Source organism: Cydia strobilella, chromosome 13 (assembly GCF_947568885.1).
Source record: "Cydia strobilella chromosome 13, ilCydStro3.1, whole genome shotgun sequence".
NCBI classification, from domain to species: Eukaryota; Metazoa; Arthropoda; class Insecta; order Lepidoptera; family Tortricidae; genus Cydia; species Cydia strobilella.
The window spans coordinates 15,049,837-15,066,626 of NC_086053.1; the positions used below are offsets into that span (position 1 = coordinate 15,049,837).

The following is a 16,790-nucleotide window of genomic DNA, read 5'->3' on the forward strand; positions in this document are numbered from 1 at the left end:
CTGACGAATTATTCTCATTTCGTAGCTTACGAAATAAGAATAATACGAATACGAATACGAATTACGACTAGGTTATAATGACAATGACGGTATTAATTAACACAGTCACCGCTAAGCTACGCTCGTAGCACTACATCGTATTAGCCGATAATATGGGTTTCTCGGTTTGTATCGAAAATGATTCGCAGAGGCAAAATGACAAGTGTCGAGATTGTAGCGCTAAATGGGTTAGTTGACCTGGGGCCCATTTCTCAAACGGTATTAGACTAATAATATTAGTCCACGTAGTGTCAAGTTGTATGGGTTACTATGGCAACACACTAATAATACTAGACTAATACCGTTCGAGAAATGGGCCCCAGTTATGAATATGGGAACTTTTCCCATTTTTTTATTAGCTAATAAAGAGCGGGGAATAAAATACCAAATTGGAATGGAACTAGGAGTGAGACATTTATTGCAAAAGTAAATAATTGACGCTTATGACATATTATACCTGATTACCTACCCCATTCCTACGTCAAAATATTCCCATAGCTTGTAAGCAATTATTTTATTGCTCATAAATCTGGTATTTATTTTAAACTGCCCATTGAACACCTACGGCAGCAAACAAACATTTTTTTTTTTAATTGCCTATTCAAATTTATAGGATCACTGTTGTCCGTCCGTCCGTCTGTCTGTCAAGATTCTTTATCTCGAGAACGCGTGAAGGTATCGAGTTGAAAGTTGAAATTATAACTTATAACCATATACTCAGGTCTACAGCTCCTTAAAGCTGTGAAAAATCAAACTTATAAGTTGAATGAAGAATGTAAAAAAAGGCCGTTTATGTCGCAAAAAACGTATATTTCGCTCAAGGGAATTAAAATTTACAGGGTACTCTCCGTTGACCTAGAACAATGAAATTTGGCAAGTAACATCGTCTTACACAACAACTACAGGGAAAAATCTGAAACCTCAAAATAAAATAATAAATAAAAAAAAGTTAAATTTTGTACGGAACCCTTGGTGGGCGAGTCCGACTCGCACTAGGCCTGTTTTTAATTACTAGTTTTTTTGAGCGTTCGACTCGCCTACGATTGGCAATCAAAATACATAGCCGGTAATTATCATTTATTATTTACGACAAAAAATGTGTACACTATTCCGTAACTACTTCATTATGTAACAGTTCTGTAGCGCCTGCTGCCGCGACAGTAATTATGAAATTACACCAGTGAATAAATAATTTGCAGCCGTTTATTATGGGTTTATTTACCAAATCGAAAAAAGTAAATTAAGTAGGTATTTTGCATGTCCTCTTTCAGCTGTTATTTTGAAGATTATTAATCAATCAATCAATATTTTATTTCAAACCAGGGGTCCGTTTCTTGTAACTTGTAATACAAGTGGAAGTTCCTTTCTAACAAAAGTTGTCAAAAAGTAACATCCGAATTTCTAACATTAGAGAAGATTTTTTTATTTTTAACATGGAGACGTATCTGCACGTAAAAAAAAAGATTAAGTAACATCCGCTTGTATTACAAGTTACAAGCTTTTGGGAAACGGGCCCCAGGTCCATAGTGTTAGTGTACATTCCCTTAATCCTATGTTAGTTAAACCTATAATAAATTGTAAACTAAGCCTCTGGAATCGTAATTTTAAAATTATTTGTTAATTAAAGTATGAAAATCAGCGGGAGTTCCTCTTGCTTTTTAATTTTCGTTCTCAGAAAACTGCCAATAGTCAACGGCATTACTCAATATATACTCATTTCAGCCAATGAAACTGTTTTAAAGAAATTAAATAACAATATAAGCAATTATTATCTTACATTTGACTTTATTTACATGAATAATGCCAAATAACTTTAAAAACCCACTTAATGTCGTAATACTCGTAACGTACTGTAACTGGCTGTGCTGTACGTCTTTTTACTATGAAGGGGAGACTTTTGCGATAACTCAAAAACGGCTAAACTGATCATGTTTGCTATAATTTTCATTTCATGTCTTGCCTAAGCTCTATATCTACGATTTTTTTAATAATTTTGGACCCATGGTTCAAAAGTTAGAGGGGGAAACATTTTTTTTTTCTTAGCGATTATTTCCGATAATATTCACTTTATCAAAAAATGTTTGTTGAAGACACCTATTCGTTTTGAAAGACCTATCCAACAATACCCCACACTGTAGGGTTGAAGCGAAAACAAACAAATTACACCCCCACTTAACGTGTAGGGGCGGTACCTGTAAGTTTTTTTTTTTGATTTTATTGTACGACTATCCATGCCAAATTGCAGCTTTCTAGCACTAACGATCACGGAGCAAAGCCTCTGACGGACAGACAGACAGACGGACATGGCGAAACTATAAGGGTTCCTAGTTTACTACGGAACCCTAAAAAACTATGGTTTTTGCTCCAGTCATGGGATGTATGGCGCCATTAATTTTAAAACAAAGAAAAATCAATGAAACATCAAACTTAAGCAGCTCTATGGCTCTTGTTTATGGTACAATGTTGCCAGTGTTTAAAAACTGATGATATAGTAAATTGTTTACCAAGGGATGAAAGGCACTCATTCGTGCCGAAGTATTTTGGCGCTCGAACGCAGTAAGAGCGCCAATAGTCCGAGGCAGAAATGATGCCTTTCACCCGAGTTAAACACTCTACTTTTCATTTCGAATACGAGGAAATTATATATATAAATTTTTATAGTATTTCTTGAGGGTACTTTCAATTAACAAATCAGGCAAAAGTATCGTTATTTATGGAATGGGGAGTCAAAAAACATAATGGAAATTGTATACCATTTAAACTCAAATTTCAATTGCTTATCGTAAAAAAATAAACAAATCGTACTTCGAACGTAAAATGGTCTAGTGCAGACACATATCATTTTCTGCACACCTTTTAGAACAACAATGACCCTCTTTCAAAGCATGAGAAATGAAAAATACTTATTTTACAGGATGTGTCTATACTATCCCATTTCTGGTGCCTGTTCCATTATAGGGGTGTTTAAGGGTTATTTAATTGATAGCTGAAAGAACCGCAATCGTACATCAAGAGAGCCGGGAGCAGTGGTAGCCAACCGCGGGTTTCTTTGCCCCATTTAAATTTTTAACCCTATTAGCAGCGCACAATGGTTCGGTAAGTGGCCATCTCCGGCGCTCGGTCGCCCGTGAAATTGTGTGTCCAACTGCGGAATGGCGCTTTGTGCTTCACTAAATAAATAGATAAAAAACATATGGTAACGGCAACAATCATGAGACATTTATAAAACCTATAGACATGTTAACAGCTGTTGGATCTCCGAATAATAATAAATAATAAATAAATTTAAGAGAAAATTTGAAGTTTTTGATATTTCACTAACACCTGTAAAATTTCTACAGTTTTGCGCTTACGTTTTGGCTTTACCAAAGAGGATATTATTATATTATCCTATTGTATATTATATACTATTATATATCTATTATATACTATTGTATAGAGCGGTACTGTCATAGTAAATTTTGTAACCACAGTAAATTCACTGCCATCTATCGACACACTTTAAAACTAAAAATGAGAATTTATAAAAATACGATAAAATGTATTTAAATATGGATAAATGATTTTTTTTATTTGCAATAATTATTTTTATGATTTTGACCCATGTTCTTTCACTGATATGCGTTAAAATTGTTAAATAACAAACGAAACCGTCAACGCCCTCTATACGAGAGTAGGCCAAAGGTAGTGGCGCCATCAGATCGAGAATCAAATTTTCGTGATTTTCGAGGCACGTTTTTTCCTTAGACTGTTCACGACCATCTATTACGGAGTTATATCTATCTTTGGCTTTATTATACTCATCCTTTTTTCTTTGGTGGTAGTACTTGGGAGCCAGTCCTTTGACAAACTATAGGAAGGAAATGGTATACGGTATACATATTTGGTCCGTATGAATTAGTGACATAATTAAAATAAAAGCTTTTTTTTCACAAATCCACAACAATATAGTTAGGCCTTTGTCCTTCAGTACACCTGCATGAAATTAGATCTTTTTCGAGCTAGTGTTATGAAATTTTTATTACAAATTAGACTACTTTATACGTCATTACATTTAATAAGCAACCTCGCCTATTCAGAGGATCATAACGTCGTTTGATGAACAATTAAAAACATGCCTTTTAGAATTAACTTTCATTTTAAATGTGCGGCGTTGAACTTGGAACGTGGGGCTGAAGCTTAGCCAGGCTTATTAATTATTAATTAAACATGAACATCCAATTCGTAAGTATTAGTCTTCAGTTCAAGGAAGTTCCGCGTTCGGACTCCATGTGAGCTTGTTTCCTTTTGATCTCTTTAAATTCCATTGGTATCAGCTTTAGACTACGAGACAACTCGCTAATAGTTAATGCTCTTACTGATTTTTAAAATCATTAAACTTTAAATTACAGTGGCCTTTTTCGGATTGTAAGACGTTTAAATTTGCTACCGTAAAACCACCCATCTATTAGCACAATCGGATTAAGTCTAACCTCGAAATCCTTCCAAAGATATGAAATTTGGTATGTATGTTAATTAAAGGTCTCTTTTTCATATCCACACTATTTGACATTTGAGGACCTCGAGGAATCGCAGCCATCTTGGAAAATGTGTACCATCCTGGAGAAATTTGCGTTTTACTCTAAATATACGTTCTCTATGAAAATATGGTGTAAGTCAACATTAAAGCTTATTAAATTCTACACAAAAAAGTTCTAGATATCTTTGCGGAAAAAATACATCTTATTATAGAAAATAATAGCTGAATCCAGATTTAGCGCTTATACCCTTTCAGGGGATATTCTCTTAATAGGAAACTTGTAGGAATAGGAATTCCACTTTTGTCTATACATTTGTACACGTTATACCCCAATATCAACATTTTACTCGACTGCGACTTAAACAGAAAGTAGAGTTATGGGTATAAATACTGATAATCAGTACACCCTGTAGCTCAGGATACTGGACGGATTTTTTTAAATGACGTATCCGTAGATTCCTCTTGCCCTTCACAACCTGTTTACACTTGTTTTATTAAAGAAAAATCAGTACAGCCGCCTTGAGAAGATGCCGAATATTAAATCATATTTTTACTTCTAGCGCCTAAACTATTGAGTGGATTTCAATGAAATAGACATCAGTAGATCCATAATTGGTACACGAGTGCTATGCAATACAAACTTACTAGAATAAATCGAGGAAAAATAAATTTATGACTTAAAAATGTAACTGCAAAAACAGATTTTAGGTCTTACATACAATTTCAGGGATCCCTGTGTCATAAAATTGGAGCTTCGGGGACCACGGGGATAAAACGCCATCTTGAAAAGTATGGCTTTTTTTCTTTTTTTCTCGGAATATCTGGGTTTAATGTGAATACTGTGTATGGCAAAACGAAAGCTTATTAAATTTCACACTAAAAAGGTAGTATACACCACAATGTCCCAAAAACGAAGCCTTTTTCTAGATATAGGGCTCAGAAGCTTACAAGTTTCCACACAATTATAAATAGATAATGTATTTGTGTTCCAAAAATTGGTAAAAAAATTATACAAGTATTTTTCTCTGACCCGTCTTAAAATAAAATTTTAGTAGGAGATGATAAGTATTACCTTTTGAATTCTGAGCCATATTTCTTACACCATATTTTCATAGAGAACGTATAGTAGTAGTAGTAGTAGTAAATCACTTTATTGTACAAAACAAAAATTGATAACATGAAATTCATATAAATTTAGGTACAAAGGCGAGCTTATCCCTATAAGGGATTTCTTCCAGCTAACCTTAGAGTAAATGAGTGGAAAATTCGAATTAGATAGATAGACAAACTTACAGAACGTACAATAATATTTAAGAAGGAAAACTACAATATTAACGTCTACGAATAACTAAAATACATCAATTGCATTATGCAATAAAATAAATATGTACTAGCATACATAAATATATAGTACTAAATAAATATTAAATAAATATATATATATATATATAATATATAAATAATATATATATATATTAGCACTCAACCAAATCACAGTTCGTGGGAAAGCCAAAGCTTTTTCAGATTAACTTTGAGTGATGCTACAGACCGGGACCGTTTGAGCGACAGGGGCAACTCGTTCCACAACTTCACCGCGCGCACTGTGAATGAATTTGCGTACGTTCGAGACTTATTCGAAGGGATAGCAAGCGTAAGATTAGCACTAGAACGTAAGCGGTGATCACTTCCTTCAGCCAGATCAGCCAGCCCTTAAATCTCTCGGTTAGGTAAGATGGGGAACAGGGGTTGAAGAGTATGTTGAAAAGCAACGACAGAACATGCACATCCCTGCGCTGGCGGATCGGTAACCACCCGAGCTGCTTACGAAAATTAGAAATGTGGTCGTATTTACGGAGGCCATACACATACCTGATACAGACATTTTGTAAGCGCTCAAGTTTATTCAGCAATTCCTCATTAAGATCCAAGAACGCAATGTCACCATAGTCTAGTAGAGGGAGCAAGAGAGAGCGGGCAAGAGTCAGTTTGGTACGAAGAGGGAGGAAATTCTGAAGTCGTCGAAGAGAGTGTAGGGAACCAAAAATTTTTTTACTCACCTCAGCCACGTGGGGTTCCCAGGAAAGCGTCTGGTCCATGATGACACCCAAATTTCGGACAGTAGAGGAAAAGGGGATTTTAGTCCCATCAAAAAAAATGTCAGGTATCACCATGTCTGAGAGCTTAGCTACATAGTAAGGGCCACCAATGACAATTGCCTGCGACTTCTGGGCATTAATCTTCAAACCGAATTTGCACGCCCAATCCCGTATGGACTCTAAATCAGAATTGATTTGAGTAATCATTGAAGCAAGATCATCTATATTAGCCGCTGCATAAATCTGTAGGTCGTCCGCGTAAAGATGGTATGATGACGTAAGTGCTTTCGTGATACCATTAATGAAAATAGAAAAAAGAAGTGGCGAAAGTACTCCTCCTTGCGGGACGCCAGCGGAAAGCTCACACCAGTCGGACAGCTTGTCGTCGACTCTGACACGCTGGCGTCTGCCAGTAAGGTAGCTACGAAACCAGGATAAAGTGGTTTGGGATATGTTAAGACTGCTGAGTGTGCCCAGAAGGATGTCAAAGTCCACTGTGTTAAAGGCACTACTGAAGTCGAGAAGAACAAGGACAGTTAGCATTTTGCACTCTATATTAAACCGGATGTCGTCGGTGACTTTAACTAAAGCGGTGACTGTGCTGTGCCCGGGGCGGAATCCAGATTGGAATGAGTTAAATAACAAATTTCTATTAAGATAGGATAGGAGACGGCGATTAACATAATGTTCAATAATTTTTGATACTACAGGAAGAATGGAAATAGGACGATATTGGGAGAAAGAAGCAGGAATGGAGGTTTTCGGTAGAGGGGTGACATGGGCACACTTCCAGGAAGCCGGAAACGTGCCCGTGGATAGGGAAAAATTTATAATGTTGGAAATGATAGGAGAGATGAAATCCGCCGCGAGCATGAGCATATCTACACTGAGGTTATCGTCACCGACGGCTTTCGACTTGATAGTTTTGAGGATTGCTTGTGTCTCTTGTGCAGAAATACAGCCGAGCTCAAAAAATTCTAAATTGGAGTTTAACGTATATTTAGAGTAAAACGCAAATTTCTCCAGGATGGTACACATTTTCCAAGATGGCTGCGATTCCTCGAGGTCCCCAATTGTCAAATAGTGTGGACATGAAAAAGAGACCTTTAATTAACATACATACCAAATTTCATATTTTTGGAAGGATTTCGAGGTTAGACTTAATCCGATTGTGCTATATGTATACTTAGTCCAAAAGCCTCTACGTTTAAGTAGTTTAATATTAACTAAAATATATCTTCGTTCAGGTGTAACGTGGTCTGGGCTACCAAAATTCCTGCCAACTTAGCTTTGTTTAACTCTACCTATGTATGTGTATCGTCGCCTAATACCCACAATACCTACAAGCTTTCTTTATTTGGGGCTAGGTCGGTCTGTGTAAAACTGTCCCTAAATATTTATTTAATATTTACTACAGCAAGCTTGTAATGTTGGAAGAGCTGCGGCAGTTCGGGTTGGACCGCCATGACTTTCCGACGCTTTTGGGGAATGTATCCACGCTGCTGCGTATGTTGACGCTGAACATCGACAGCCGGAATACCAAACGTTAGTATTATTACCAGGGTTGGACAGTATTTCAATTACATGTATTTGAAATACAAATACGTATCTCGTATTTGTATTTCAAATACTTCACACATTTAGTATTTCAAATACTTAAAGCTTCAAAATACATTTCCAAAAAATATATTTTATTAAATTCTATAATCCTAAAATGAAACGTTTTTAATAAATATAGTGGATGAGGGAATATACAATGGTATGGCTACCAGAATCCTGCTCCATCCGGAACTAAAAAAAAAAAAACTATAGTTGTTTATAAATTACCTTACGATTACAACGGAAAAATTGTCACTCTATGTCAATAAAAATATTTAACAATTTACCTCTCGAAATAAGACAACAACCATCGATAACCCATTTTAGGCGGCATCTATTTAAATGGTTGAAAGAAAAATGTTTTTATACAATGAATGAATTTATAGAATCTTATAACGATGAATAAAATGTGTTGTCCTTATTTATTTATTTAGCATTTATCATGAACAATATGTTTGAAATTTGTAATATAATGTTGTATTAACTTAATTTTTAAATCATGGCATGTTTGTAAATATTTTAAATACCTATAGTTGTTAGTCTGTATAGTTAAGGCATAAAAAAAAAAGTTTTTGCATGCTTATTATTAGCTAAGTGTGTGATCTAATTTTACATATTATGACCATGAATGTTACCACACTTAATGCAAATAAATATATTTCATTTCATTTCATTTCATTTCAACGTTACAGTAGAATTTATAACAAGAATGATGACAATGTATCGTCTTTGCTGATTCTAACATATGACATCTATATAATAGTGGTATTAGAATTCCAGTTTTTTTATGATAAGGGAAAAGAACTAAGCGTCCTTGAACGCTATTAGGTTTTAGATTGATATTAGGACGTTATTTTCATAACATGTGTACCAGCTTGTGCTCCGCTCCAGCCGAGATACAATTTTCATTGGCTGGATATAATTCTTTGTATAGGATAGTTTCAATCGGGATGCGAGGACTAAATTTATTTAACGTCGCCATTCCTCAATTTCCCAACCGAGCAACTGACGACGCCCACGAGGGCTACGAGGGGCCACTTTACGAATTATCGCCCGGGATGCGATAACCAACGAACTTTGCGCCTGGCTCGCCGTCTAATATATTACATAAATGCGAAAGTAACTCTGTCTGTTTGTTACCTCTTCATGATTAAACCGCTGAACCGATTCAAATGAAATTTGGTAAGTAAATATAGAGATATAAGGGATGGTCCTCTTAAGAGACATCCACTGCACCAATTGCAATGGGTAAATCAACTGAAACGGCACTGCACCTGGTGACAACCAAAGCAGAGCAGGCGATAGAGAACAAGGAACTATGCCTAGCCACTTTTCTAGACGTGGAGGGGGCATTTGACCGCACCACGTATCAGGCAATCAGCACTGCAGCATCTAAACATGGCATAGAACCGACAATCTGTAGATGGATTGGTACTATGCTAAATAGCCGACTAATAAAGTCCACCCTCATGGGAGATGAAATATTAGCCACGGCCACGAAGGGTTGCCCACAGGGGGGGATTCTTTCACCGACTCTCTGGAGCCTGGTAGTGAACTCACTGCTGGAAGAACTAAACAAAGGCCCAATATACACGGTAGGGTATGCAGATGATTTAGTGATTCTTGTAAACGGGAAATTCCCGGGAACGGTATCGGAAATCATGAATACAGCACTGAAGCAAGTGGAGAGGTGGTGCAACCATCATCAGCTCTCCATCAATCCTGGCAAAACAGTAGTAGTACCGTTTACCAGGAAAAAGACCCTTAACGGCATGAAACAGCTGAAGCTTTATGGAAGGGTTCTGGAAATGTCCGATGAAGTGAAATATCTAGGTTTAACACTAGATAAAGAACTGAACTGGAAAAAGCATGTCGAAACTACCATAACTAAGGCACTGAGGGTGTTTGGAATGTGTAGAACGGCATATGGCAAAACGTGGGGTTTAAACCCAAAGGTACTGAGATGGATCTATACCATGATGGTAAGACCTATCATTCTGTACGGATGCCTGGCATGGTGGCCAAGGACACTAAAGAGCACATGCAGGGACGCCCTTACGAAAATACAAAGAACGGCGTGCATGGCTATTACTGGCGCGTTTAGAACGACGCCAACAGCGGCGATGGAGGTACTACTAGACCTCCCGCCGCTGCACCTAGTGATACAATCTGAGGCGCGGAACTCGTTACACAGGCTGGCTTTGACAGGCCTCTGGAGCGATAACAAGCCAAAGACTAAACACACAAACATGGAATGTGACAATTTCATGAAAAGGATTACGAATATGGGCTGCGATAAGATGCAACCCAAGTTTGTGTTCCGTAAGAATTTTAATGTTAAAGTTCCAACAAGGGCTGAATGGACCGAAGGTCTTGAAGCACCAATGTCTGATGAAAATGACATCATATGGTACACAGACGGGTCCAAGACAGATTCTGGTACTGGGGCAGGCATTTATGCAAATGACTTTAGTAGTAGCATAAGCATGGGCAATTACGCCACTGTCTTCCAAGCCGAGACATACGCTATAATTGCCTGTGCACATGAGAATATAGTTAGGCAAACCCAAGGAAAGAATATCTATATTCTCAGCGACAGCCAAGCTGCACTCAAAGCGCTTAAGGCGCCTAGAGTGGACTCTAGACTGGTATACAATGGCATCCAAGCTCTGAACAAGCTTGGAAGGCAAAACAAAGTGCAACTGGTGTGGATCCCAGGGCACGAGGGATTCATGGGCAATGAAAATGCAGATGAACTTGCCAGAGCCGGATCTGCAAACAACCTTATAGGTCCGGAACCATTCGTGGGGCTCTCACAGGGAACCATCACAACGGCTATCAAAGACCTTACTAAGACCAAACACCAGGAAGAATGGGACAGTCTGACGGGTCTAAAGCACTCAAAGCTCTTTATACAAGGGGTAGACTCTGGTTGGAGCAAAAAGCTTTGGAAACTTAGCAAACGGCAACTCCAAATAATAACGGGGGTGTTTACTGGCCATTACGGGGTCAAGGGAATCCTGGCCAAGATGGGGCACGCTGACAACACCGATTGTCGTATGTGTGGCGAAGAGGAAGAGACAATAGAACACCTTATGTGTGAATGTCACGCCCTCGCCAGACAAAGAATGAAGGACTTTGGAACAGGCTACCTGGTACCAAAGGAATTCAAAAAGCTACCCATAAGGTCCATCATCCGGCATATGGAGATGGTGGGGAAGGCTCTTGAGTAGCGGACGGATCTTTTCTAGGGGGTAACTGCACAAAAGATCCCTATGGGTCGAAGTGTATCCGAAAGGGCCCCCGAAACTATAAGATAAGATAAGATAAATATAGAGATAGTTTGAGGCCCGGGGAAGGACATAGGGTAGTTTTTATTAATGATCATCATCAATACACGCGTCTGCGAGTGGGGGAAGTCGTGGGCAGATGCTAGTCAGTTATAATTATTTACTTTTCTTTTCCAGGAATATCATTTATCTTCTACTTGTTGATGCTGGTATCTCTATCCTGCAACTTCTACGCGTTCATAATATCTGTTATCTGGTATGTCTTCTTTCGGGACGTAGAAGAAGAACTGTTGCAGAAAATCATAGCATTCGCTCAAATGGTTACCAGTACGGGGTCCGTCACCAACTTTTTGCACATGTATTTGAATAAGTAAGTATTGACAGAGAGTTATTCCACATCCTCTGTAGCTGGCTAACTAGAGCGGTAGAAAATGAAAACTAGGTTCTTATAGTGAAACAATATAATAGTAAAAATATGTACTAAATTAAACTAATTCTGTCAGTACACGAGTCAAAACCAATGAAATATCGTCACTGGCCTTAACGTTTTCGAATTCAAATTTTCGAGTCGAACGATGAATTCCGGCAGCGGGTAAGTACTACTGCGGGCTACGCGGGCTCACCAGGCGCAAGCAGATAAAAACTTCAGGAGCGAATATCCAGAAAATAAGCTTCAATAATGCGTCTTCAGTTTTAAACCAAAAGAAAGGGCTGCAACAATCGTGCGTTGGGTTGGAACCTAACCCAAGCCTCAATCAGTTACAAGAACCAGTGACGTACAAATAAGACTTGGATTAGGTTTAATTTAAACATAAACTTAACACTATTTATACAATTATACAAATTTTACCTGCATTAGACGCAGCCCTCGTTAATACTGTTAACACAAATCATAAGCATTGAGTCACAATAAATAAATACAATCAGTTGTAGTATTTGCAACAAAATTCTAGCAGAAAATTTATGAGAAAAAACAAAAGACGGGTGGGGCGAATGGCCTGTTTTTTTTACAACCGGCCAGTGCGCGCGGTGGCTGCACTATATAGCATTGTGTGGCGGAAAGCCGGGAAGTGGACTGTATGAAAAAATAAGTTATTATGCAATGCTAACTGCTTAAAAACATGCTCATTGAGTTAGCATGCTATAGTACTAACGAGTTTCTGCAAAGGGATTGTTCCACCCGCTTATAGATTTTGTGCAATATTTTATGCCTACTGTTATTGTGTAATTTGTGTATAAAGCCCTACTTACTTACTGTTAGTTCTCTAGCTACTCTACTATAGGGTTGATCCCTGTGGTACACCCATAGAGACCAATGACCCCGGTGATCGCTGTCCATTCACATCGACTATTTGTATTCTACCATGTAAGTAGGACTTCAGTTCTAACTCCATAATATAGTGTAGTTTTCTGATTAATGTTTAATGATAAACGCAGTCGAAGGCATTAGAAAAATCACAGAAGATACCTAAAGCATCCCCGTCACAACTCCCAGGTATCGAAAATATGCTTAATTAGCTCAACACCAGCACTGGTTGTCGAGCGACCCCGTGTAAAACCAAATTGCTTAGGTAATATGCATTAAATTATTGACGTTAAAATATAGTACTAATTGAGAAAGCACATATGTTTAAAAAAAAATGCTGAATGTAGGTAGCGCAAAATATCGGTCTACAGTTAGAAGGGCCTGAGTTGCAACCCGACCCGATTTAAATTAAGGAGTTATTTTATTATGTTTCATATACATATTAGATCAGGAAACTCGCCGCAGTCAAGTACCATACCAAGTCAGGCGCTACAATTTTACTAAGGATTTGACAACATGGACAGGCTTTTCAGAGTCAATTGATTTAAACGCCTTTATTACATCTCAGGTACAAACATGTTCAAATACACCTCAGTTCATCAGTCGTCCTAACTGGCATCCTAACTACGATACTAAAAATATTGTTCCTAGTTAGTGCAATCAGACACTTTATAACGCGGTTATACCTAGGATTTGATTCTGGATTAAGTAAGATGTGTGAAGCGCTTTAGTGAATCAAAACATCCTTTTTTTTCAGAAATAAACTAAAAAGAATTGTAGATGCGTATATTCTCTGCGACTCTAACGTTGAGCCCTACAGCAGGATGTCCAGAAATATCGAAGTGACCTTGAAGTCAGTCAAAAAAAGGGCAATAATTTTTTTTATCTTCGTCGTGAGCCAAATTGGAGTTTACCTTACGATTCGACCCCTAGTTGTTGACAGAAGTTCTATGAAAGATTATTCAATTTTGTGGGGTATGTTCACTGTTTTGTAGTAATAAAATATAACAGAGATCGTCTAAGCTAAAGCTGTAACAGGCGGGCGTACCGGACCGCGACCTTGGTCCGGTCTGAGGCCTGTTCACCAGTGTGGAAGGTGGTCCGCCGTAGCTACGTCCGTTAAGGACGCAGCTATAAGTGCGAACGAGAAAGAGATATTTTGACCTGACGAAGGTCGCGATCCGGTACGCCCGTCTGTTACACATTTAAGTTTGCATAAACTAGGAAGTGACAAACTGTGGCGCCACTATAACACCATATTTTCCTAGGAATTTAACGTTTAAGTATAGCAGCGCTGGAACCTCTGTCGCAAGCCCCTTCGGTGCAGATGCACACTTGACGTAGACGGTATATTACTAGTGGTATTAGTATTAAGTAATGTTTTTGTTTTTATTCTTCTAGGTCTTGATCCAATGGTCGAAACACCTAACTTCGAAATTTCAGTTTTTGTTATAACGATGACCGTGCCGGTAATTGTATTTGCACCCGTCAACATTATAATCCTTCTCATAGTCATCGCCGGCTACTCCGAAGCTCACATGTTAGCCCTCAGCGAGGAGCTGCTGTATCTATGGGAAGACGCAGTAATCGACTATCAGATGCAGCCCTCAAAAATGGAATTAAATAACATTATCTCCATCGACGAGTTTGTAAAACGACGTTTAGAAAACATAATTAAATCTCACGCGCAAAGTATACAAATGTTCCAGATGGTTGACTACGTGTTTAGAAATGGAATTGCTATTCAATTCATATTCTTTTCTATATCTCTCGTAGCTTGTCTGTTGGGAGGCTTAAATAACACATATGCGCAAATCCCTTTTATTTTAATGCTGGTAGGCATGAACTGTATCACGGGTCAAAATCTGTTGGACGCAAGCTGCACTTTCGAAGCTGCTGTTTATCGTTGCAAATGGGAAAAGTTTGACAGTAGTAACAGGAAATCAGTGCTGTTGATGCTGCGAAGCGCGCAGAAAAATATGATGTTGTCAGCGAGGGGAGTGGCTTTCTTGACCTACGCGAGTTTTACTTACATTATCAAGGGTATCTACTCCATGTATGCTGCGTTTCAGTAAAGGGATTCAGAGACAGGGGGAGACGTAACAATTGGCAATGCTTTAAGCGTTTGTCCTATTATCATAGTAATTATGGTTACTTAAGTAGAGAAGTTAAGAGTGTAATAGTGTGATTCGCGTGGGGATGGAAAGATTTACATTTAGATTCTAAACTTCGAGAAGGAAGGCGGTTGATTAAATTAGTCCAGGCGATTAAATATCGCCTAAGTGTTATCTAATGTTACAAACGTACTAAAGTCCGTAGTTCCCGTATTGGCGATATAATCCAGTTAAGTAACCTAGGGTTAGATATAACGTTATTTCATGAGATTTGTCAAAATAGTTTCCCATGTTGTATTTTTAAGAAATGGCAAACTTTTGTCCTGAGCAAGTTCAAACCTTGCTCGATTACCTGAATTCATTGTTGTGACGAATCTAGAGAACCATGTAGTAACTAGACTAATTAATGAATTAATCTAGTTATTTAGATGTCCTCGTCGGCTCATTTATCCTTGTATGTCCTATTTTGAATAACATACATCCTGCGCCGAGATTGTTAAGCAACTATATATAATGAGTTCGACCCTCGTTATTGCTGATAAATATGGTTAAACACATTTATAGACTCAATGATTCGAATTCCTGTAGGTAATGGATGTGAATTAATAAAATTGTCAATAGAAATTATTGATACGGTGTTATTCTTGCCATGTGAATTATACCTAACATGTGTAAGTTAAACAGTTAGCCCTAATTGACCTGTATACACTGTCTTAGAATTTTTTATAATTATGAGTAAATTGTTATACTTATTTATTGTTAGACAACCTGCAACGTATAAGCAACGATGTATCTAGAAATTACAATTTAGGTTAAGGGTCGGATCAAGGTTTTCCCTGGTTCGACGGATAGGTAAATTACAGATATTGTTTTTCCCAGAAGGGTATGTGCGTTAGCTGTTATTGTATAAAGACTTCATCGAATACTGATTATGTTTTAAACAATAGAAGGCATAGTTTGCATTTCATATTTGTATTTCCGCAGTGATATTCAAGTTCTAATAATTCACCTTTACTTAACTAATGCCTTATAGATTTTCTTAGGAACACGCCATACCAAATCACATTTGCGATAATAAAAGTACTTAATAAAATCGCTATGCGCATTTTCTCTACATACACCCGGTACACCCCTAAAAGTAGTTGACCCCCTTTCACATGAAAGCAATTGTACATATAGTTTCTCTCATTCAAATACTTAATAACAGTAATATATTTCAGAGGGTATAATCAATCAGCTCCTATACCCTCACAGTGCCAGAAAAACTGACCCGACTTTTATAAACATTAATAAATCAATCGTTTAACCGGGGCACCTTCCCTGATAAGGTAAAAACTGCACTAATAAAACCTACTCACAAAGGTGGAGAGCCTGAAGATATTACTAATTACCGCCCAATAGCATTCTTGCCGGCGATATCGAAAGTTTTTGTGTAATGTGTAATCGGATCTGTAAATTATTTGATTCTTATCAGTTACTAGACGATAGCCAGTACGGATTTTAGGAAAAAGCGATCCACAAAATATACTTTTGACAAATTTACACTTTTTTCAGTAGTTTGCTGTATATTTTGTAGTATTTTTTTAAGGCTTACTCCTAGATCTAAGCAAAGCATACGACCGAGTTTCCTACGACATCCTCTTAAATAAAATGTATATACGGACTAGGAATTAGAGGCGTCGTTTATGATTGGTTCCGGTCTTACCTAGCTCATCACATCGTACCAAAAAAGTAGTAATTGAACACTATAAGAACACTAATGAACACGAATCTGTTTACTCGGCAAAAAGAAACATAGTTGGTTCCATAACACAGGGAAGTGTCCTT

The 16,790-nt window shown here is 37.7% G+C and overlaps 1 protein-coding gene across 1 annotated transcript; it reads left to right on the top strand.

The window, feature by feature from the left end:
- The first annotated feature begins 8,081 nt into the window (after positions 1 to 8,081).
- LOC134746395 (uncharacterized) lies at positions 8,082 to 14,924 on the top strand. Its single transcript, XM_063680763.1, has 4 exons — positions 8,082 to 8,199; positions 11,721 to 11,913; positions 13,607 to 13,824; positions 14,251 to 14,924. Exons 1-4 carry the CDS (start codon positions 8,082 to 8,084, stop codon positions 14,922 to 14,924), a joined length of 1,203 nt encoding a protein of 400 aa, XP_063536833.1.
- Positions 14,925 to 16,790: the final 1,866 nt, after the last annotated feature.